The sequence below is a fragment of the Dipteris shenzhenensis genome, chromosome 1 (genome assembly GCF_047967505.1).
Source record: "Dipteris shenzhenensis isolate YYH24624 ecotype China chromosome 1, Dip_SZ_1.0, whole genome shotgun sequence".
In the NCBI taxonomy this organism is placed as follows: Eukaryota; Viridiplantae; Streptophyta; class Polypodiopsida; order Gleicheniales; family Dipteridaceae; genus Dipteris; species Dipteris shenzhenensis.
In genome coordinates, this window is record NC_141596.1 from 11,093,637 (window position 1) to 11,119,256 (window position 25,620).

The following is a 25,620-nucleotide window of genomic DNA, read 5'->3' on the forward strand; positions in this document are numbered from 1 at the left end:
GTTTGGTATGTACCGAGAGCTTCAGCTTCTTTTTTCCTTTCCGAATGGTGATGCGGTCTGATTGCCAGTCTTGTTTCACACGGGCCTGCCGCAACCACGGTCTTCCGAGCAATAACGGGTATGACCCGCTAATATCCTCCATCCGGAGAATCACCGCAACGATTTCGAACTTCACGCCGCAAACCTCCATTTTCAATCCACGGAGCAATCCTAACGGCTGCACTCTCCGTTGGTCTGCCATCCGAACGGCGAAGGGTGCTGATTCCCATTTTGTGATACCCAATGGCACCAGCATTTGTTCGGACAGGATGTTAACCCCAGACCCTCCGTCCAGCAACACCCCTCCCACACGGCTGTTCTCCAGTGTTACGAAAATTACCGGGACCGCTTCGTCAAAAACAGGAGGCTGTACTTCCGCTTCAGGCTTTGCAGATCCGTCTGACGACACTTCCATTGTTACCGCTTCCATCTCCGACTCCATCGCCCTGACTGGTTCCGTCAATTGTTTGATGAGAGAACTCCGGAAATTGGGTACCAATGCTAACAATTGCTCCATTGTCATGTGTATTTGCTGTTTCCGCAAATCCTGCCATAAATCATATGGTTCAACACCCTCCTCGCCGGTCATCAGGCTGTCCTTCTGACTGGTAGGTAGACAAGTCGCTTCTGGCTGCTCTCCTTGCAGGCGCCTTGCCACCTTCGCACCATTCTCCGTCACCGAGACTGCCTTTTCCGTGCTCGGCCTAGGTAACACCGTTGGGGTTTGCTGGACCCATTCACCGACCGTCGACCGCACCTTTTGTTGTGCCTGCCAGTCCAACGCCGTAGGTCTCCCCTTCTCTTGCTGGGCCTTGTATTCCCGCACCTTTTCTTGGGATCGTGTGACCACGAGCACATCTCCGCTCGCACTTCCTCCCACTTTGCCTTCAACAGGGACACCCGCCGGTACTTCCGGTACTTCGGACTTCGGACTAGGCTCCTTGCTATCCTGTTGCTGACTGGCATCATCGCATTCAATAATCAGAACCGCATTTACTGCTGGTGCGGACTTGCCTTCTCCGGATCCCCGGGTTGCTTCCCTTTCCGCCTTGTGGCGCTTGAATAATTCGCAATCTACCTTTCGATGTCCGGGTTGATTGCAATAAAAACATAGGAACGTCCGTTCCCCTGCTGGTTCATCTGCACCTGTTCCAGCCGTTCTCGGCCGCCAAGGTCTTTTCGTCGGTGCGGCTGGTACCGCGGTTGGTGCTGCGGCTAGTGCCGCAACTACCGCCGCCACCGCTGGTGTCGGGGCTATTCGTGCGTTATAGCGGCAGATCTCCGTGGTATGCGTCGCTGTTTGGCAAATCGCACACCACCGCTCATTCAAACCGCATTCCTCTGCTAAGTGTCCTGCATTCCGGCACCGATTACACCAAGTATCCTTGCGAACTTTTGAAGAGGACCCTATTCCACTATCCCGGCTTTTGGCTCCGGCAGCAGATCCTTCCGGAAATGACTTCCCTGCCGCTTTTCCAACCTTCCGCCTCATGGAACGTTTGTCCTCCTCCTCATCCGACTGATCCGACTCCTCCTCATTATCGGTATCGGAGTCTCCCTCAGCCTCCTCATACTTCACTTTTCCTTTCCTTCCCTTGGAAGTAAACAGAACTTGTTCCGCACTCACCGCTGCTTGGACGACTTCTTCCAATGAAAGAGCTTCCAGATCCAACGATGCCAGGGACCTTTTCAATCCTTTATTCAGCCCCTCCATGAAGTAAGCATTTTGGATGGGGACTGCCGGGGTAGTTGTTGCATCGAGGCGGCGGATCAACGACCGAAACCTGGCCGCATACGCCTCCACTTCTTGGTTCTTCTGTTCCAGTTTCCCCAGTTTGGCCAGGACATGAACACGGGTCTTGTCCTCCCGAAATCGGAGCAAAAAGGCATCCCGCAGTAGATCAAACGTGGCGAAATGGGTAGCTCCATATTGCGCGATCCATACTGCCGCCTGCTTCTGCAGTGTCGGGATGAAAGTCGCCATCTTCATAAGATCTGTCGCCTGCACTGGTGGAGCCGTATTCACCATCCATGCCATCTCAAATGACAGTATATGTGCATCCGCATCCTCCTTATCCCGTCCCGAAAACTTGGGGTACTTCACCGTCATCCTGGGTACCAGTGGTGGAATAGCCGCGCTACTTACCGCCGAAACTCCACCCCCGCCTCCGCCTCCACCGCCTCCACCTCCCCTACCGGGATCTGGTGACGGACCTGGGGCTCCGCTTCCTGCAGGCACACCACCCCCCGTCTCCTGGGACTCGGTGGTGGGGAATTCCGCAACGGTGACGCTTCGTCTTCCGGAGGAGTACTTGTTAAATCGAACGGGCTACTGCGTCCGGAGGATTCGCCTTCCTCCTGAACACCGGAAACGACTGGACCGTCCTCTCCTGGGATCAGCGGAGGTGTGTCAGAGCGGCTACTACTCTCACTATCCGTGAAGAAGCCGAAGAGAAGATCACGTTGAGCCACATATCTGTCATGCCGTTCCTCGCGGGTTGTACGTGCCGATACTGGAGTTGCAGGCTGCCGAGGCCGTTCCGGAGAGCGCGATGTTCCCCCTGGCGCACTCCCAGCGTCATTCATGCGCTAGTCCACGCACCGAGGAATCAGAGTATTACAGATGGGGAGCATCCAACCTCTCCGGGGTATCCACCGCGACAAACATGGAAATCTTCCGTGGTCGCCAAAGTGTTAGCCCTCTCTACTCTGAAGACTAACTCGAAACGCACTACTGCGACAGATTTACATGCGTAATCGTACTTCAGAACTGCGTATGAAAATTCATAGAGTAGAACAGTGATCGACAGAATCATTCATGATAAAACAATAAGGTAGATGCAATAGAATCTCTGTATTACATTTCTCTGAGCAGTACAACACCGTACTCTCTGATACATAGCACTGATCCTTGCTCCGATCCTCATCAATGAGCCCCCTGAATGATCGCTCTCTTCTCTCTTATCTAACCGGCACACATAACTCCTTCACGGTTGCCGTGACGGTTGCCGCGCCTATTCAGTTCTCCGCCTAGTCCTAGAACTTCCGTCTTTTCATATCTCACTATAAACTAGATACAACGTATTAATGATAATGATCTAAGGACTAATGATCTAAGGACTCCCCCCCTAGTTCCTCTTTGCTGTTGCTGCTTTTGCCCTTAACATACGACAAGGGGGATCAATCGACATTTCGAGAAGAAAATCAGGGAGCACCTTCTTTCAATACAGCTTTTACAGTTTTATATATGGTCCTGTTATTCCTGCACCGTAAAAGGAACGTTCAGAGTATTACATATTTGGGAGTTTAGTGTGCAGGAGAAAGAAAAACAGGAAAGCAAAATAGAAAAGAGGTGTATATATATTTTATTTGGGTTCTAGAAAAGACTGTTTTTTTTTTTTTTAAAACCATTTTCCCTTTTTAAACTATGGAGGCAGAAGGACAGAATTCTAGGGTGAATCCTAGTGAGTCTAGAGCACGGTCTACACAACAAATGTCACATCACACAGCACCTACTTTGATCGGTAGGATTTCGATATTAGAAGATGCTTTACAGCAGATTATGAACCAGCAGCTTCAAGTGGACGCTGGTCAGAATGAGATCAGGGAGATGGTGCAAGCCTTGTCGGCTAGACCGTCTAGAATTGATAAGGGCAAAGCTCCAGCAGAGCCAGAGCCCAGTATACATTCATTAGAGCGTGCGAGGGTCAAAGTGCCTAATATTGCTAATTATAGACCGGAGAAGTACGCTGTTCGGATGACCGAGCGCAGTTCTGATGTGATCGAGGTTTGGTTACACAAGTGGGAAGAAGCCTTCGCCATTTGTGAAATCGGCTCTGATCTAAAGAAAATCCGTGAGGCCACTCACCTGTTTATTGAGGCAGCGGATAAATGGTGGATAAAGCAACAGAAGGATCAAGTTGCTCCTACCACCTGGGAAGGGTTTAAAGCTGAAATTAAGAAACACTTTCTCCCACCTGATGAAGAGTCTCGAGCTTGGGATGCTTACAGAAATCTTCCTCAGAGGAGTCTGTCGGTGGCAGAGTACACTGACAAATTCTGGAAATGTGTCATGAAAATAACAGACCCTCTCCCTATGTCGGTTCAGTTAAAAGACTATATCTATGGACTGAACGACAAGATCAAAATGGAAGTTCGGGCTAAATATGTGACTACATTAGATGAATCTATTGCAGTAGCCTTGAACTATGAGGATGTCAGAGGCAGATCTGGTGGATTTATGCAGGCAGGGACTCAGTATGAGTACCCGAAAAAAGGGGGATTTCAGAGGAAATGGACTTCAAAGACAAGTGTCTCACAGCCAAGTGGCCAAACCAAGCAGGTAAAGCCGGTTGAGGGACCAGTAAAAACAAGTACCACCGTTGGGGTGAAAAGGAAAATAACTCCAATCGCAGCTCGGGCTTGGTCAAAGTCCTCGTTGACCCCTGAACAAAAAGAGAAAGCTAGAAAAGAAGAATTGTGCTTCGGCTGCCTTCAGCGACATCAGTGGAAGGATTGTCCACTGAATAAAGACCGTCGCACGGCTAATATGATAATATCTGAATGCGACGTCGAAATGCAGGAGAGTCCCAATGCGGAACATATGCAGATGCAATTGGCGGGAGGTTAGTACCTGTGTTGTTAAGTGTGTCTGTTACTAAGTTAGTAAGCGGTGCACCTGATAACATCCTATCTAAGCCCGTAGCAACGGGGTATACAGCCTTTAATGATATGGAGTTAATTAAAATGAAAGGGCAAGTGGCCAATCATGATGTCATTGTGTTGTTTGACTCGGCGTCAACTCACAATGTGATTAACTCCAAGCTCGTGAAGAGGCTGAAATTAAGACAAGTCCATCTGACTATGCGTATACAATCAGGATGGCAGATGGAAGTTCAACTGAAGTATGGGACCAAAGGGTTACCCAGTTGGAGCTTCGGATTCAGGACTATGCTGAGAAGCTTGATTTTGAAATGACCAAGCTTGCTCATGCAGATATAGCCCTAGTTATGGCGTGGCATTCTAGGAAGAATCCAGCCATTGATTGGAAAAAGCACGTATATCAATTCCGGATGAATGATGTGCTTTATGTCTTGCGAGGTGAGAAAGATATACCTCAGGGACCGTTGGTTTCCGTGATGGAAATCCGAAAAGCTCAAGTAGAGTTTTTATTCCTTTGCACAGCATCGGTAGAGCCGGTTGATGATTCTTCGGCTAGCACTGATGTTACGCAAAGTGATGAGATGGCCAAGCTGGCTAATCTTATAACAGAGGAGTTCTCTGAATGTTTTAGAGATGAACTACCTTATGAGTTACCTCCAGAGCGGAAAGTTCAACATAAGATTAAATTGATCCCGGGGGCAGAACCTGTAAATAGGCCGCCCTATAGAATAAGTAGGTGCGCAGACAACTGGAAGAATATCTCAAGTTGGGGCAGATTCAACCAAGTTTCTCACCTTTTGCTTTGCCAGTGATATTAAAGAAGAAAAAGCATGATACGTTTCGCCTCTGTATAGATTACAGAGCATTGAATAATATCACTGTTAAGCACAGGTATCCGATGGCTCGGATTGATGGTTTGCTAGATGCATTACATGGAGCCGTGATTTTCAATAAGATTGATCTTAAGTGTGGCTACCATCAAATCCGGATTAGAGCCGAGGATGTGCATAAAACCGCTTTCAGAAGCAGGTTTGGTCATTATGAGTTTTTCGTAATACCCTTCGGACTTACCAATGCTCCAGCGACCTTCGTCATGCTTATGAATGATTTACTACATCCGTATATCGGAAAGTTCGTAGTACATTTTATTGACGATATCCTGATATTCAGTAAGAGTATTACTGAGCATCGTGAACACTTAAGAGTAGTGTTCAGTACTTTGAGGAAAGCCAGTCTTGATGTAAATAAAAAGAAAACTATACTGTGTATGGTTAGGCTTGAATATTTAGGATTCATAATTACTCCACAGGGGGTAGAAATGGATCCGAAGAAAGTGGCTGCGATACTAACTTGGTCAATCCCTCAGAGTCTGACCGTGTTGCGATCATTCTTGGGATTTGTCCACTTTTATAGAAGGCATATCAAAGGATATTCCGAAATAGTATCGCCATTGACTGATCTGACCTCAGATAAAGTACCTTTTATTTGGGGGTAGAATCAACAAGAAAGTTTTAACACCATAAAACAAGCTGTGGTCTTAGGACCGGTGTTAAAAATAGTTGATCCCCAGAAACCGTTGTTCCTGAAAACCGATGCAAGTGGCATTGCGGTGGGAGCAGTCCTCCTTCAAGAGGGAAGGCCAGTAGCCTTTGAAAGCAAGAAGCTTTCTCCCTCTCAAAGGAATTGGCCAACTCATGAATTGGAGTTGTATGCTGTTATCCATGCTTTGAAAACATGGAGGCATTACTTGTATGGTTCAGAGTTTTATGTGGATGTGGATCATGATACTCTGAAACATTTTTGTAAACAGCCTGACTTGAGGGGCCGCCAAGCTAGGTGGGCAGAGCTCATGCAGGAGTTTAATTTAACGATTCGGTACCAAAGAGGAAAAGATAATAAGGTTGCTGATGCGTTGTCTCGCATTACGCACAACCTGAGTTTCACGGTATTAGAGAGTGCTTTAATGACCGAGATCAGAGAAACTCAAAAGGTGGACGAGTTTGTCCAGAGCTTATGGCCTAAAGCTCATGTGTTAAAACCCGGGGAAAATGAAAAGGATGACCTAGCATCCAGAAAAGGCCAAACTTATGCAAGATATACCATAAGGGATGGTATGCTAGAAAGAAATGGCAAGGTTGTAGTACCTAGTCAGAATGATCTCAGGCAGAGAGTCATTCGACAGTGCCATGATAGCCCGTGTGCGGGACATCCAGGAGTCGAGAAGACATATGATCTCGTGAAGCGAGATTTCTTTTGGCCAAAGATGAAAAAGCATATTCATGAATATGTGACACGGTGTTTCTCGTGTCAGGTAAGTAAGGCCGAGCGGGTGAAACCACCCGAACTTTTACAGCCCTTGAAAATACCACTGAGTAAGTGGGAAAGCATTTCCATGGACTTTATTGTAGGGCTGCCTACGACACAAGGAGGGTATGATTCTATCCTTGTGGTGGTTGATCGTCTAACCAAGATGGCTCACTTCATTCCGACCAAGGAGTCTGTTAGTGCCCCGCAAGTGGCGGATTTGTTCATTAGACATATATTTCGTCTGCATGGATTGCCTAGATCCATAGTGTCAGACAAAGATGTCAGATTTACCGGTCATTTTTGGACAGCGGTATTTGAGACACTAAGGACTGAGTTGGGAATGAGTAGTGGGGATCATCCTGAGACGGATGGTCAGACGGAGAGAGTCAACCAGACTTTAGAGGATATGCTGAGAGCATATGTGTCATTGAGGCAACATATGTGGGACAAGTGATTGCCATTGTTAGAGTTTGCCTACAATGATAGAAAACATTCATCTACCGGGTTCAGTCCGTTTGAGCTGAACTATGGTTATAGACCAGCCAATCCAACTATAGTTGGAATACCTCAGAAAGTGCCTAGTGCCGTGAACTTTGTAGTTCAGATGCGGGAGATGCTAGCACTTGCGAGAGCTAATATCCGCCAGGCTATGGATAGAGCCAAGGTGTATGCGGATGAAAACCGGTCTATAAGAGTATTTAAGGAAGGAGAAAAAGTTTTTCTCAGAGTTCCTTCGCACTCGAAGTCGTTGACTTCAGGAGAGTGTGCTAAGTTATCACCTCGATACTGTGGGCCGTGGTTAATTCTGAAACGAATAGGCAAGGTAGCCTATAAATTAGAGTTGCCACCGGGGTGTAAGGTGCACCCAGTGTTTCATGTTTCTCATTTAAAGAAATTTTTGCATATTGGTGACTCACTAATCGAAGGTGTGGTTTTGTTTCAGGAGATAGAGGATAATGCAAGACGCAAACCAATAAGAATCCTGGACTGAGAAACAATGCAAATACGGAATCCGAAGATACCCACGGTGTTGGTTGCATGGCATGGTCAGCCTCTATCGGAAGCTACCTGGGAATCCGTATACCAGTTACGGAGAGTGTTCCCAGATTTCATCATCGAGGACGCTGATGCTTGAAGAGGGAAGGAATGTTATGCTCTAGCCGAGATAGCATGACCTCGGAAAGATCGGTGGGCATTTTCTCTTAGATGACCAACTGTTGTAATAATTAATGTGTGTAAATGAAACGGTCAAGAGAAGTAACTGCCAAGGTCCTAGGTGAGGGTGAAATGGCATTGACTAGGTGGTTTTGAGTGCTAAGGCCTAGGTGCACCTAAATGTGCAATAATGCCAAGGGGCAAGTGGTTTTAAATGTGCCCCAAGAGAGGGGTAAATGGTGCACCAAGTGAAAAGGCTAAAATGATGACATTTGGCAAGGGGAACCATCTAGGGAGATGAGGGTCTCGTGGATATGCATGAGGAAGATAAAGGACGTATTAATTGGAAAACATGCGATCTACGAGAGTAGGCTGGGAGGAAATAATAGATGCCATCGCCCGTGATCTGAGTGTGTGTTAGAGAATAGAGAATTTATCAGAACATGATCCCAAACTAGCTCTTGGGCCACAAGACTAGCTAGGGTCATCCTCTCCGTCTGAAAGAGCTAGCTGTAAAAACCGGTGGTCATGTCCAAAATCTCCTGCGCGTCGATGTGCATGATGGCCTGCGAGTCCCAGAGACGCTGTAGCTGTGTGCCTGCCGATTGGGACCCAGTGGTATGAAAGAACTGCTTCGTTATTTTGTCCCTCTGCTGCACCCATCGGGCCCAGAAGGAATGATAGGAGTGAAAGGGAAGGTCAGAGGGAGAAGAGCAACAGAGAGAGAGTGAGAGTAAGAGACTCAAAATGCGGGTGTGAAGTGATGAGCCACACCACAAACTCATAGGTTTTATTAGGATTAGGTTTTTTCCCCCTATGACATATTTTTAATAAAGGGGTGGCAATGTGCCTTTACCCCAACAACCTCCCACCTAAAGGCCAATATGCCTAAGGGGAGAAAAGAATAAAAATTACAGCAATATACAGTTACTGTATACAAGACCATAAAATAAGAGTGGTCTCATCCTAATCCCATGATGTGGCGGCAATGTGCAAACCGCTCTGTAGGCAAGCTCTTAGTGAGCAAATCTGCAGGATTATCATCAGTATGCACCTTCACAAGCTCAAGTCGCTTGTCTTCCAGTACCTCCCTGATGAAATGATATTTCACATCTATGTGCTTGGTCTTCTGATGAAAGACCGGATTCTTTGCCAACATGATAGCACTCTGACTATCACAATGCAAAACTGGCATATCTCCTGTAATGCCCAAGTCTCCCACCAGCCGAGTAAGCCATATCGCTTCCTTGCAAGCCTCAGTGGCTGCAACATATTCAGCTTCAGTAGTTGACAGTGCAACGCATTTCTGCAACCGAGACACCCATGATATAGCACCTCCTGCAAATGTGAAAATATAACCGGTAGTAGACTTCCGGTTATCTGCATTCCCTGCATAGTCTGAATCTGTAAAACCATGCACCAATGCATCCTGCTTACCATAGCATATGCACAAGTCTTTGGTACCCTTGAGATACCTCAAGACACCTTTCACTGCTTCCCAGTGCCGCTTGCCTGGATTTGCCATATACCTGCTGATGACTCCCACCGCAACAGCAATATCCGGACGAGTGGCAACCATGGCATACATCAAAGAACCAACTGCAGATGCATACGGAACCTTGGCCATTTCAGCCTTATCATCATCTGATCTGGGGCTGTCCTTACTGCTGAGTTTTAAATGTGGAGGCAACGGGGTACTAATAGACTTCCCCCCCTCCATTTTAAACCTCTGCAGTACTTTGTCAATGTACTCCTTCTGTGACAGAAACAAAAGTCCCTTGGACCTGTCGCGGGTAATCCGCATGCCAAGAATATGGTTTGCATCACCCAAGTCTTTCATGTCAAAAGACTTATGCAGTTGTTTCTTCAAAGCACTAATCTCATGCTGAGATTTGCTGGCAATCAGCATGTCATCCACATATAGAATGAGTAGCATCAAACTGCCATCCTTTGCCCGTTTGGTGTACAAGCAATGATCGGTCTCACACCTATGATACCCTTGGGACTGCATGAAAGCATCAAACTTCTTGTACCATTCTCTTGGTGCCTGCTTGAGTCCATACAAGCTCCTCTTGAGCTTACACACAAGCTGCTCTTTCCCTTTAACAGCATATCCCTCTGGCTGACTCATATAGATCTCATCATGTAGATCTCCGTGAAGAAAAGCAGTCTTCACATCCATCTGACATAAATCCATGTCCTCATGAGCAACAAGAGCTAACACTGCTCTCAAAGTAGTCATCTTGACTACAGGGGAAAAGATCTCATCAAAGTCAATGCCTTTCTCCTGCTTAAATCCCTTGGCAACCAATCTGGCTTTATACCTCGGTAAAGCATTTGAATCCACTTTGACTTTGTAAACCCACTTGCATGGCAAAACCTTTCTGCCTACAGGTAGCTGCACCAAGTCCCATGTATCATTTTGAAGTAGGGAGTCCATTTCAGATTGCATGGCTTTCTCCCACTTTCTTTTCTCTGTTCTTCCCATAGCTTCCTTGAAGCTAGAAGGCTCACCACAATCTGTCAGCATGATAAAATCAGCCACATTATTGGCTCCTGGAACAAACCTGTCAGGAGGCCGTTGTACACGGGTGCTCCTCCTAACAAAATGTTCCGGATTAGGCTGCTGTCCAGCCTGTTCGTCATGCATGACGGGTGGCTGTACCACCATATCTGGCTGTTCTACAGCCCCATTTGCTGGCATATTCAATGGTGCATCATTGGCAAAATTATCTGGCTGATTTTCAGCCTGTATACCCTCTTGAACAGGGTTATCTGCAGCAGCCTGCTGCTGCATATAAAAGGGCATTCTTTGCTGTCCATCATCATCATAAATAACCCTCCTGTATTCCACAGGTTGCACGGGTTCCTTGTGTACACTATCCTCTTTAAAGATGACATCATTGCTGCGTATAATCTTCCGTTTAACGGGATCCCATAACCTGTACCCCATTTCACCTTCGTCACCATAACCCATGAAGATGCATCTGAGAGACTTTGGCTCCAGTTTGGTGCGCAGTTCTTTGCGTACATGAGCAAAGCACTCGCAGCCAAACACACGTAAGTGCTTATATGAGGGTGGCTTACCAGACCACACCTCCTCTGGCACTTTCAACTCCAAAGCCTTGTTTGGCGACCTGTTAATAATGTGAACTGCTGTTTGCACGGCTTCTGCCCAAAAGCCATGGGGCAATGCAGCATAAGACAACATACATCGAACCTTCTCCTGAATAGTTCGATTCATCCGCTCACTTACACCATTTTGAGATGCATTATGAGGGGCTGTGAGTTCCTGTTTGATGCCCTTAGCTTCGCAAAACTGCACAAAAGCATGTGACACATACTCACCCCCATTATCGGATCTGAGGCATTTCAGCCTGCGACCTGTCCAAATCTCAACCTGAGCGACAAACTTCTTGAAAGCATCTAAGGCATCGCTTTTATGCTTCAAGAAATAGACCCACACTTTGCGTGTGGCATCATCAATAAAAGTAATAAAATATTTTGCACCCCCTAGTGATAATTGTGGCATCTCACACAAATCAGTGTGCACTAGATCAAGCGGTGCTCTATTCTGGGGAGTTCTCCTCTTATGAGGAGTCACAGAATGCTTGCCAAATATGCAATGATCACAAGTAGGCAAATCTGAAAAAGAAAGAGACGGCAGATAACCCAAACGTGACAGTTCTTGCATTCTTTTAACAGACATGTGTCCCAACCGGCGATGCCACAATGAAACCTTTGGCAGCTCGGTTATGGCAACAACATGATTACCCACACTGGAAACATAAAGAGGGTACAAGGTATCACTCTTATAACCCTCAGCCACTACAACCTGGCCATCAGTAATCACCCATTTGGAATCCCCAAATGTGGTGTGGTAACCACTGTCATCCAACAAGCCAGTGCTAATCAGATTTTTCTTGATTTGCGGCACATGGCGAACACCATCAAGCATAAATGACCTTCCATCAGGGAATACTATCTGTATACTGCCAATCCCTGCAATATGACATGCATAGTTGTTCCCAAGGTGAACAACTCCATGAGTCCCTGTGTAAGAAGTAAACCACTCCTTATGAGGAGTAACATGAAAAGAAGCACCTGAATCCAAGAGCCAGGTGTGCATGTCATGGCCATCAATAACCAATGTGTGTGCAATTACAGCAGAAGAACATAATACCTCATGTCTGTCACTGTCACTGTCCTCTGCTGCAACATTCACTGCATCCAAGTCATCTACCTTGGCCTTGCCTTTGCCTTTGCCTTTGCTTCCACTGCCTGCATCCTTTGCTTCAGCCTTCTTGGCTTTCTGATCCCGTATAAACTTGAAGCACTTAGACTTCACATGTCCCTTCTTGCCACAATAAAAGCATTCAATATCCTTTTTACCACGGGACTGACTGCGGGATTTGGACTTACTAGCAGATCTCCCCTTCTGCTGAGTCCTGCCTCTTTCCTGTACCTGCAAAGCATTTGAAGACTTGCTGCCCGCATTATTTTTCCTGCTCATCTCCTCCATGAGGAGAGAGCTCTCTACATCAGCATATATAAGAGTGACATTCGAATTAGACAAGGTGGTCTTGAAAGTGTCCCAACTCTCAGGAAGGGTACACAACAAGAAAGTAGCCTTGAACTCCTCATCAAGGTTCAACCCCTGTGCAATCAGCTGTGTAAAGATGGCATTGAACTCACTCAAGTGTGAGGTCATAGCTGTACCTTCCTTCATGCGAAGATCAACCAGCTTCTTCAACCAATACACCTTACTGACTGAACTCTTTTGGACATACAACTCTGCTAGCCTCTGCCATACACCATAAGAGGTCTTTTCAGCCTGAACATTGTACACAAGAGAATCACTGAGAGTAAGCATGATAGCAGCCCTCGCGGACAGATCTAGCTCCTCCCACTCATCATCTGCCATCCCAGATGGCTTGACACCCTTCACCCTTATGGGCTTAGAAAACTTCTTAAGCAGAAGTACATTCAAACACTGTTCTGCCCATAATGCATAATTGTGTGCTCCTTCCAGTTTCTTTATGTTCAGAATTGAAGATTCACTTCCCCCTGATGCCATATCAGATAAGGAAAGTATCTGATTCCCTGGAAGTAAAAAGACTGAATAAAAAATTCTGATTTCTCAGAAAAAAAAAACTGCTCTATCAAGAGCCAGGAGCACTCACAATAGTGCTGTTTTTTACTGTCAGGAAATCTGCAGCAAAACAGAAAATTCTCCCAGTTACTGTACCTTCTGAAACACTGTACCGTGCTCAAATAGGCATAAAATAGTAATTTCAGAATGCTGCAGCTGTTCCACAAGTGCTTTAACAGTGCATCATCAGCTGACAAAGCACAAAGCACTGCTGTCCTGATCACTTCTCCCACCTCAGATGAGGTATTGCACTGATTTTATATGCATAAACCACTTGTCATACACTGTTAAAGGTCCAGACTCTTCAGCCTGTCACAAACCTGCAACAGAAAATGGGACAAATCCCAAACAATCACCCTTCTGCCAAAGGGATAAAAGGCATCTGAAGGTCTCTGACAGTAACCCAAGTGCTCTCAATCAAAATCTGGGCAAAAGCCCCTTGATTTGACACCTGTACCAAGTGAAGAACACCTCAACACTGAGGTAGCATACAAAATGTAGCGCTCTCCTGGCACTTTCACCTGACAATGCAATGCATAAACAGCCCTGTGTACACAATAGCAACACAGATCCCAACGTACAGACACTGAAGAGAAAATCTTTTGAGCACTGTCAACGATGGACAGTTAGGGACCGAGTAAACTCGATGTGCCCTGGCCAAGCGTGGCTCAACTGAGATTTTCAAAAGGTGTCATACACAAAATGTGACCTGCAAGAAATGTCACTGAGTACACTGCGGAAACAAGACTAATGTGGGCTCCCTGGGGCTCCACACTGCCTCAAGGCATACACTGCATAAGCTTCCAGGCAAAAGCCCTTTGAAAATGTCACCCAAAAGCTGAGATTTGCACTCAGCAAAGGCATAAAAGTCCTCTGCAAAATCAAGGCATTACCTTCCCAAAACAAGATAACTGTGCAATCAACCACACACTGTGGTTCTGGTCACCTCAAGCACGAGGGAGACGAAGGTACTTGCTGTACTTTCAAAAAAACACAGTTTTGAGAACTGAAAAATAATCCTGAATGAAGAGCAGAGTGCTCTCTCTCCTTCTCTTTTTCTCCCAAAAAAAAAACTGATGTACCTGCTGTACTTTTGTACCTTTGTACTAGCAGCACTGTAGTACCTGCTATACCTGTGTACTTGTGCAGGGTACAAAAAAAAACTTTCGAAAAAACAAGCCTTCCTTGACGCAGATGCCTGACGCTGCTCCCAATCGAAAGAAGACACCTTACTGTCGCAGTCTGTACGACGGTCCGTACAGTACGGTCGACATACGGCTGTACGGACGACCGTACGTCCGTACGCGACTGTACGGCGAATGGGCTCGAAGCCCAGCTCATGCCCGCGCGCTCCCTGCGCCCACGCACGCGACGCCTACACCCACGCGCTACTTGCGCCCACGCCCTGCCTGCACGCTACCCGTGATGCTGCCTGCGCGCTGCCCGCGATGCTGCCTCGTCGCCCCGCGTAGCTGTGCCGCGCTGCAGCCCTAGCTGCTTGCTCTATGTCAAGGGGGCACAAGTCCCGAGGGAGGTAGAGGGTATGGTAGGCAGGGGTAGAGGGGGAAGAGAGGCTGGCTCTGATACCAGTTGAAATGGAAGGTCTGAGGGAGAAGAGCAGAGAGAGAGTGAGAGAGTGAGAGTAAGAGACTCAAAATGCGGGTGTGAAGTGATGAGCCACACCACAAACTCATAGGTTTTATTAGGATTAGGTTTTTTCCCCCTATGACTGTCTTAAGACAGTCATAGGTGTCATATTTTTAATAAAGGGGTGGCAATGTGCCTTTACCCCAACAAGGAGAACTCAGCCTGCCACACCTCCGTGTCTTGGAGCTCGAGACGAGCGCTCTCGAATCTATCACTAAGCCACTAAGAAACTGGGTCCTACTCCTTGAGCCTCTCGATGGAGGTGAGGTCTCTTCTCAAAGCCCACTCACGCTCCTGAAGGGTACTCCTCCGCCTAAGGGCATGAGCCTACAGCTCCTCACTGCTCCTCTAAATCGCATCGGCAAACAACGCAGTCCAGCCCTCACACGGTGCCGTCTCTAACTGCCCCAAATCCCTGCCATGACCTGCTGAATCTCCTCGTCCTACAAGAGGTCCTCTGGAATGCGGACCCCCTTCTGGGGAGACCTCAGAGGGGCTGATCCAAGTGAAGTACCACTGGAGAGTGGTCTGACATCCTGGTACCTGCCAGAATCCTAGTAGATCTAGTCTCTCTAGCAATCCATCGTGTCTCCTCTGTCCAAAGGAGAAGAGAAGGCTGCCAAGTGTCCTGCTAAAATCTGTCTCTCTCCACGAGTCTCTGCCACTGATCATGAAAATAAACTGCTCCCAAGTGCTATGCTCTGCTGCTGGCATCTCGGTTCAAGTTACCCTTCTCCATCTCCCGATTCCCGCTAATCTAGGCTTGGGGTTCAAAGAAGAATCCTAGAGTGTCCAGGGTTGGCTGAGGCAACGACGGATTATCCGTCCCCACGGAGCGTGCTCCGCCCTGCTTGTCTTCCCCAAACTCCAGGTCGTTGAGGTCACCTCCAACAATCCAAGAGTCTACATCCGGAAGACACTCTGACAGCCTCCTCCAAAAAGGCCGGGCGGTGCTGTCTACACGCTGGGGCATACACATTCAGGATCCTAATCCTGGACTCTCCCGTCCGAACTCCCATCTAAACTACCCGTCTTGGAATGAGCTCACCCTGATCGTAGACCTTTGGAGCCAAAGTCTGTGAGAATGAGATGCAGACCCCTCCACTCCATCCTACCGCACTGGGAGCAGCCAGGTGCAGGAGCTCAGTCAATTTGCAGACTTTTGCCACTTTTTGCAGATTTTATTTGCAGATTTTTGGGCAATTAGCAAAGCATTGTGGTGCATTTTGACCCTTTGATAGGCTGTGAATTATAGTATTTGTCACTATGGGCAGATTTTACTTGTGCATTTCACATCCTAGGAAGGGATTTTACTTGTTCGGTTTGCTGTATTTTTTAGTTTATCTGGCAAAAATGGCTCAAAACAAACAACGCAGGGCTGACGAGCATGCCATGCTTTGTAAGTTCAAGCCCAAGGGAAAAGGGCAGCAAAAGCAACATGCCAATCAACCCGCACATTAGCACAAAGCTGACTCAGGAAAATCCTCTTATAAGACTAAGGGTGACACAGATAAGCCTAGAAAGAAGGGTATTTGTCACTACTACAAGAAGCCAGGTCATTATATTGGTGAATGTAAGAAGCGCATAGCTAAAGAAAAGAAAAGGGATTCAGGTATGGCTATGTCAGATGCATCAGCTCCTCATGCACATGATAAGGGAGATGTTACAGCCAACTTTGTAGAATTGTCTTGCATTTCAGATTTTTCAGTGGGTAGTTCAGATGCTACAGCCACTATTGAGGATGACCCTTATGCTTTCTTAACTTGCATTTATGATCCTTCAAAGGATGCATGCTCTCTCAGTGTCAATGAGACACTGAATACTTGGTATTTTGATAGTGGTGCTTCTAAGCACATCACTTCTAAGAAGAGCCTTTTTGCATCTCTGCATCCTCCACCTACTAAAAAGAAGGTAACTTGTGCAAATAATTCTTCTTATTTAGTGTCTGGAGTGGGGGACATCATTCTCACATCCACTGATAGCAAAGATTTCAGAATTTCAGATGTTCTCTATGTGCCAAGTATAAAGAAGAATTTGCTTTCAATGTCCTCTCTTAATAGAGGAGGCTTTCAGAATGTATTCGATGATGCTAAGTGTGCAGTCAGGGACAAAGAGAATGACTATGCTTTGATGTTGTTTGGCACTTTGTATCGAGGCCTTTTTCAGCTTGATATATATGAGAAAAGATCCGATCTTGCACTTTCAGTGACCACTCCCACTGTTGCAATGCGAAATGCAGAGTTATGGCATGCTAGGTATGGACACATGAGCTATGGCAGCTTAATAACACTTCAGAAGCATGCTATGGTTGATGCATTGCCTCCTTTAGAGTCACCTCCTCCTCATGCATGTGAGGGTTGCATCCTTGGCAACATGCATAGATTTCCTTTCAAGAAGGATGGTGCAGTGAGAACTACACGCAAATTACAGCTCATTCAGTGATGTCTATGGTCCCATGAGGACACCTGCTTTTGGGGGCTCTATTATGTTACATTCATAGATGACTTCACCAACTACACTTGGGTCTATGGTCTTAAGGCAAAATCAGAAGTGTAATGCATTTGAAACACTTTGTGGCTATGGTTGAGAATGAGACAGGACTCAAGGTGCAAACACTTTGCACAGATAGAGGGGGGGAGTATATGTCTCATTCTCAACCATAGCCTCACTGTATATGTCTCATTTTGTTGAGGTGTAAGCCTCACTGTAAGCTGATGCGTGATGCCTTTTTGAAGAAGAAAGACATCACGCATCAGCTTACAGTGAGGCTTACACCTCAACAAAATGGCAAAGTTGAGTGCAAGAATCGCACTCTTATAGAGATGGATAGATGCATGCTTACCAGTAAAAAGTTGCCTCATAGGTTTTGGCTCGAAGGCCTCATGTGTGTAAACTATGTTTTGAATCAGGCTCCCACAAAGGCTTTGAAGACAATCACTCCCTATAAGGCATGGCATGGGAGAAAGCCTTCAGTGGATCACTTCAGAGTTTTTGGTTGTGTTGCATATGCCCACGTGCCTATGGAGTTTCGACACAAGTTGTCAGATAAGGCACTTAAATGCATTTTTGTTGGGTATAGTGCACAAAGCAAAGGCCACCGTCTCTACAATCCTGCTTCTCGCAAGATTTTTGTTAGTAGAGATGTTATATTTTCAGAGAATTCAGCACATACACATGCTGAATTTAATATTCCAACTTCTTCAGATGATGTTTTTGAGGGGATGCTTCCTATAGCATTTGGTTCCCCAGCTAACGTTCATGCTGAAATCCATATTTACAACCTCCTCCTCCTGATCCACATGCCCCGATTCAGCCACAGGTTGATTTTGTACCTCCACAGGGTGTGGGTGAAGTTGTCAGGCAAGAGATTCAAGAGATACATGCAGCCAAAACAGTCCCGAATTGGTTGCTACAAACTCTCAGGGAGAGTAGGCTTGAGGCCCCATTGCCTGGCAGGACTCGTAGTGCAGTAAGGCATGCAGGGGGGGCTCTTTCAGTTGAGACAGATTATGCAGATACTCTTCTTGATGAAAAAGAACCTGACTCTTTTGAAGAAGCAAAGGATAATGTGCATTGGATGCATGCAATGCACAATGAATTGCAATCCATTGAGAAAAATTAGACTTGGGATGTTGTGGATTTGCCACCAAGTAAGCATGCCATTGGTACCAAGTGGGTTTTCAAGGTGAAAAGGAAGCCATATGGGTCCATTGATAGGTACAAGGCAAGGCTGGTTGCCAAAGACTATGCACAGAAGAAGGGCATAGATTATGAGGAGACTTTTGCTCCTATATCCCGGATGACCACCATACGGTCAGTTATTGCCATGGCTGCAAATTTTGTTTGGAATGTCCATCAGTTGGACATAGAAACAGCTTTCCTTAATGGGAACTTGCAGGAAGAGGTTTATGTTAAACAACCTCCTGGATTTGAACTTTCTGGCAATGCACTTCAGGTTTGCAAGCTAAACAAAGCTTTATATGGGCTGAAACTGTGGCCAATGTAATGTAATAAGTGGGTTAAGGGCACTTTTACTTCACAGAGGTTTTTCCCCCTGACCACAGTCTAATCCCTAACCACAGTTAGTGATTAGATAGGGTTTTGTCACTTAGACAAAACCCCTCATCTCTCTTTTGTAGCACTTCATTTCAGTCCACTATTGAGTGACCTACGTTCAGCTCACTCTCTTGCTCACTCTTGCTCTCCTTGTTTCTCACAACAACAATAACCATCAAAGACCACTCTATAACCATTTGTAGCAATGGATGAAACAGAAATCAGATTTTGCTTGATTCTTAAAACACATAAAAATCTCCAATAAAGTGACTGCGTCACCTAAGACAGATGTGCCTCCATGCCTCTAACTAGATAAGAAGCATTGTTGTTGGCACATGTGACTATACCCCCCTTAGGGGCATCATCCAAGGACAACAGTTTCTTGCAGGAGGTGATGTGCTTGGAATCAAAGTACCATTTGGACATAGAATCAGCCACAAATAAAGCTGCATCATGTTAAGAAGGATCGTAGTGGCATATAACAACAAATTCCCAGTCACAAAATGTGGTGGCCGTTTGCAGATGTAGCAATGGGATTAAGGTCGCAGGTGTCAGCCTGTTTGATTGTCTCAGGCAAAGTTTCTACAAGATAAATATGAGGAAGCACAATCTTCCCGATGATCATAACTCATGCGTCAGCATCTTTCTACATCCATTCTTTGACGTCATCTATATCTGCAACCCAGAGTACCTTTCCTAATGCATATTTGATGCTCTGGTTTCAATTTTCATCCTTTAATTATCTCCCACAATCCACGCACAACTTTGATCTTCCAGATCGGGTAGTTAGTCCCATCCACCATCCCCATCGCACCAAAGTTTGGAATTGGCATACACACGTGGGACACCATCTACAACTGTGAGATTTAATGCAAAGGAAATTCTCACTTGAAAACGTATTGACCTTCTTGTCACACCTCTATTGACTCAGAAGTTGCCTTCCTCTTTCAATTGTGGAAATCAATCTCTTATCGGATCCCTTCTTGACAAAGGCATACAGCTCCTGGCTTCATATCTCACCCTCTTGTCAAAAGCTAGTCTCTCAGCTCTCTTCCAATCACACCACCGTCTCACGGCTCTCCACATTCGCAGCTGGGCTCTGATACCATAATAGTAAAACCTAGACCCTTGGCTAGTTTCTTCATGCCGCAAAAATGGAAATGGATAACGTCTATGCAATGTAAGACTCTTGAAAAAAGAGAAGCGAATGCTTAATTCAAACTTTCTATGTCTAGAGGAGAGAACTCACAAGCACCAAATTCAAAAGAATAGACAACAGTAGAACAGTCCAAAATATCTGATAGTATCCTGCACAAAACTGAGCCAAACACTCCTTAAAGAAAGCTGCACCAAAGATCCCAACACATGTAGCAATCCACTGCCTTGGATGCTCTATGGTGAGCACAGGTACTGCTCCTACTTCTGTCCTTGCAACTCCTCAGGTTGCGTGCTCCTCGGTGAGCTTCAATTACCATCTATAGTATTGCTTCAAAGTGGGTGAGGGCTGCCTCCTATCTGAACTGATAACAGCCTCCACAATGAGGCCTAACTTTAGGCTCCAGACCCTCCACACTGACCAACCAGCGACCTGGTTTTGCCTACACTCGACTTGGATCAAGACTGCCAACCTGCAGTCCTTCCTGGCCCCTTATAGACCATGTAACTGCACAGCCTGCTGGCCCTTTATTGCACTCAAACAGCCCACCAATATGTCCATCTCCAGAGCCCGTGGCAGCACTGCGCAGTCCTGCACAGGAGCCCTGAATCTCTGCAACAGATCCGCGACCATTGTGGTTGCTCCAATACAGAGACACATCAGAGTCCAGAGCGTCCACTACCAGTAGTCAACGGGTATACATGGGAGTCTGCCTACAGAGATGAAACAAGAGATACAAGAGGGTTCCGAGGGTCAGGAGGAGTCGCAGTCCTTTACAGATCCACACTTTTGGGGGCCATCTCAGTAGAGCAGAGAGATGCATATTCCAGGTTTCTTTGGATATGGATTCGGCACATGGACAACCGGAATTTGTTTATTGCAGTTTGCTACTTCCCCCCTAAGACCTCCCACTTTGCCAGAGATATTCGAGGTGAGGATGAGACATCTCCATTTGCTGCTCTTTATCAGTCCATTGTTGACTTCGGAGAAGTCCTCCTAGTTGGGGACTTTATCGCGAGGACAGGCGCTCGTCAGGCACATCATAGATCAATAGCCAAAAAGAAAACATAAATTTCCAATCACAGTGATTTCCACAAGGGAATCGGGAGTCATTTGCATCATTTGAAAAAGCTTGCTTCGACCAAAGAGAACCTTGAATATTAGACTGCACCTTGCGAGTATGGCTCTCAACTTCCATCAAAGACAAAGCCGCAGAACTACCCACTTTTTCCCTGTGCGCATGTTCCCTTCTGCAAGTCCAATCACCAACCTGCTCGCTAACTTTCTACATACCCACTTGGTCTAGCAAGAGATTGGAATTATAAAAAATTTCCAGCTTGGGTCGATCAAGCTGTAAAGATGGCTTAGGGAGAACATAACCCATGACCTATTGCATTGATTGGCCATTAGCCTATTGCCTTGATGGAGATACATCAATCATATATATGCGAGTGTACAATTAAGAGAGGCCATCGTCAAAGACTCTTCATGCTCTTGCACTTTGAACAGGCTACATTGCTACCTCTCCCTAATAGGCTAGATCAACGCTATCATCCTAATCCTCCAACCATAGTCTTTGCAAAACCTTGTGATTTTAAGGCGGACGCACTAATTGAGACGGCTGATGATCCCAAACTTGAGATAGCCATTGCCTTGTCGACGACATTGTTCCTGTGAGTGAAATGGCTGGTGTTGGCAACTGCATCTACATAAAACACTTTTCGTGCGAAACGAGATGCTAAGACACAAGAACACCTGCATCGGCATATAGATTCTATTACATTTATGGTTTTATAGCGCTGTGAATGCCAAACTAAATAAATGTAAAGCATGCTTGGACTCTGCTAATGTTCCATACTCGCAATTTACCTGCTCATAACAAATGCATATAATTCATCGTAGCAGAATAAGTTATTCCCGGTGGCTTGAACTACGGCGTCAGGGTTTGATTCGTTCCTCGTTAGAAAGAGGCAAAGGGACTTTGAAAGGAAATCGATTGCTTTTCATGAACATCAATTTCTTCGTGCATTCTTTCCATACTCGTGCATTTGCACACATACCCAAGTTTTAACAAGCAGTCTGTATTTAAAAAAAGGGAGCTTCAAGGAACTTTCGTAATTTCCTGCGCTGCTGTTTCGGTGTGACAAATGGATAAGGTTGATTACCCTCTCAAACTCCTGTGCACATAGTATACAAGCCCCGCACCAAGTTGCATAGAAGTCAACAACAATGGGAGATTTTCTTTCAGTCAAGAGCTTGTGTAATTGAGCTCCAGTCACCTTATCCTGTTGACAGAAAAGCGAGCTAATAATGAGCGCGAATTCAAAATTGCAACCGGAGACCTCTCAAACCAAAGCGATTGCGCAGCGTCTTACCACTAAATAATGTCGGGCCACGGCTACCACCTGCCCTTTCCGTAAGCGGGTTCTCAAAGAAGGAGAACCTTTGAAAGAAATGCCGCTGAAAGGCGTAGGCGAATAATTCTTGCGCGTAGTTTGCCAGGAGGCGGCACGGGCCGGAATGCAGGAAATGGCATTGTTTTTGTTTTGAATAGAGATAGAGATAGAGATAGAGATAGAGATGGAGGCTGACATATGGGCAGGACGCAGAGAGCGAACGTCAGTTCAACTTAGTTCACTTCACAAGAGAAGTAAGCTCAAGCTCTTGGATTCTGGAAGTGTTGTTCTAGAGAAAGAACAAGAGAAAAAGAAAGTAAGAAAAACTAGTTTATTTAGAGTCTCACCCTCGGCCACATGTACCATTTTTGGCGTACCCCTAGGGGTAGCCTTAGGGACGATTCAATTTCTGCAAAGCAGAATTGAATATTTGTTGTAATTGTTTAAAGTTCCATTGGCATTCTCACTATTCTCCTCCAGAATTCACTCTATACAGCTGCAATATCTAACATGCAACATTAGGATGGAGCAAGACAACCAGTGCAAGGCGTGCGAAGGTAACTGAAGGGGGGAGAAGCACTGGAGGGGGGTGAGACGGGCTTCCTTTGCAACCTGTGTATGATCTCGTCGTAATATTTAATGACTACTCTGTGATTATCATGAATTGCAAAGTGCAACGTCACAAGGATTCCGAGGGACCTTGCCTTCTTATGCCTCTGGTCTTAATAATTAATTGCTCTATAGTGATTATTATGGAATATATACACTGATTTCATCTATCTAGACTTCTACGCGTGGATTTGATCATTGATTGCGGCATATTCGACTTTGGCAGCTAATTCTCTACGTCTACCTCTTTTCATTACGATTGATTTCCGTCGTGATTAGTGTGTAGTAATGGTGGTGATTAAATAGGTTATTATCACCTCAACGACTTGCGGCTCTGTGCATCCTTCATGGAATATTTCTACAATATCTTCTGACGAATAACGTTTGTCGTCGTCTATGTTGCTGGACCTTACCTTTGCTCTATAAATTAGAGAGGCTAAGTCTAGTGTCTCTCAATTTGCATACAATCTCAGATAATGCGAATGGCAGGAGTAGAAGGTTCAACTGATTTCATGGAGACAGACAACGGGGCGTTTGCCAAGGGTGCTCAATGAATTCTACTTTCTCTTATTCGATCGTCCTTCCTTCTTTTTATTCTTTTTCTTTATTTCTTACAAAGTTTTACGTATTGTGCAGGACTTGCTAAGGTATGTCCTAAGATTCTGGAGTCACCTATTACTCCGTCTTCTTATTATTCTTCTTCTTTATTTCTTACAAAGTTTTACATATTGTGCAGGACTTGCTAAGGTATGTCCTAAGATTCTGGAGTCACCTATTACACCGTCTTCTGCAAAGGTTTTTGCTCGAAGCGACACCGATTTTGGAAAAGTCAACACTCTTAACAACGGTATTACCAATCGTTTGTAATTGTCTATCATTTTGTTAGTTCTATTGTTGATTTGTATTTTCGCTTCAACGAAATCGATTACCGTGAGTTTGCCTGTGTAGGTGATAGCTTAATCACATTTGCATCTAGCCTTACACCCAACTCTAGCCTTGCAACCGATGCTTCTCTCTGGTTGTTGCAATTTCGTAGTGGCGTTCCCTTTTTCCTTGTCTATGTTCCGCTCGAAGGGACGTCGATTTTGGAAAAGTCAACACTCTTAACGACGGTATTACCAATCGTTTGTAATTGTCTATCATTTTGTTAGTTTTATTGTTGATTTGTATTTTTGCTTCAATGGAATCGATTACCGTGAGTTTGCCTGTGCAGGTGATAACTTAATCACATTTGCCTATGGCCTTATACCCAACTCTAGCCTTGCAGTCGATGCTTCTCTCTGGTTGCTACAATTCTGTAGTGGCATTTCCTTTTTCTTTATTTATGCTGCATACCTGTAAAGGCCTTCGCTATGCGAGAAATTTCATTGTGGCCTCCTACCCGCACTCCTGTACTCTCCTCCCGTGCCTCTTTTTGTCTTCTGCAAGCCTTCGTGCTTCTCTCTACCTGCAGCGATTGCATAAGTCTTCTCTGCTTCTTTGTGTATGCTGCCATCCCTTAGAGGCCTTTGCCTGGGCGTGTAATTTGGTTATGGCCTTGCATCCAATTTCATTCGTGGCTTGCCTGCTTCTCGCTTCCTCTGAACTCCCGTATTTGCCTCCCGTGTGTCTTTGTCCTCCTGCAAGCTTTTAATGGCCTTTCTCTTTGTCTTCTGCAAGCTTTTCTTGGCACTACGCGACTTCAGTGTGTACTTCACCTTACCTACAGTCTATCTGCTGCTACAAGACCACTATTAAGCAGACTTTGTTAGTTGGGGAAGCCATCAGATGTTGCCTCGTCAGAACCTCTCTGTTTTGTCTGTGCTCGAACCACTTGTTACTAGTTGCCTTGTGATAGACATGCTCTCAAAAGTGCAAAGAAACGAACCTACTTTGCTAAGAATCTGTTGGTCCTCAATTCATATATTGAGTAGCATCGACAAAGACTTTCATTAGCAGTATTCACAATAATTTCATACAATGTAATTGTGTTATTGCTTTTCAATTCCAAATTATCTTTTTGAAAGTAGATTTTGCAAGGTTGGAGAAATTATTTTTCATGTTTTTTGGCTTAGGTCGTCTGGTATCTTTCGAATGCTCTTACATGGATAAGAGTGCGTCTCCACCTACTCCAAAGTCAACGCCTTCATTTAATGCTTGTCCAAGCAAGCCCCCTAAGGAAATTTTGCTCAAGCATTCACCCATCAAGAAGAGTCCACGATGATCTCTCAAGCATTCATTTAAGGAAGTTCCTGAGGAAGCATATGCTCAAGGTAAACATTATGTTTGTTTTTGGTGCTTAACATTTGAATTTAAATTGTTTTTTAATTAGTTTTTGTTTTCTTTTTTAACAGTGATACAACTAGTATGAGACTACCCGGAGTATGTTAGTTTTAGATCCACAATCACCACTCATGTCCAACGGAAATCTAAAGTAAAATATGAGAGGCAATTGGAGGAGA

General features: G+C 45.5%; 1 protein-coding gene across 1 annotated transcript in view; it reads right to left on the minus strand.

The window, feature by feature from the left end:
- LOC147905369 (thioredoxin-like protein CITRX, chloroplastic) overlaps positions 1-22,885 on the minus strand; it is a 55,396-nt gene extending 32,511 nt beyond the window's left edge. Inside the window, exons 1-2 of the mRNA XM_087379710.1 lie at positions 22,550-22,885; positions 22,340-22,459 (exon numbers count right to left, since the gene is read on the minus strand). Of these exons, the coding sequence (XP_087235836.1) occupies positions 22,340-22,459; positions 22,550-22,768 (339 nt within the window). The 5' untranslated portion in view covers positions 22,769-22,885. The remainder of the gene's footprint in view (positions 1-22,339; positions 22,460-22,549) is intronic.
- Between the last annotated feature and the right edge of the window lie 2,735 nt (positions 22,886-25,620).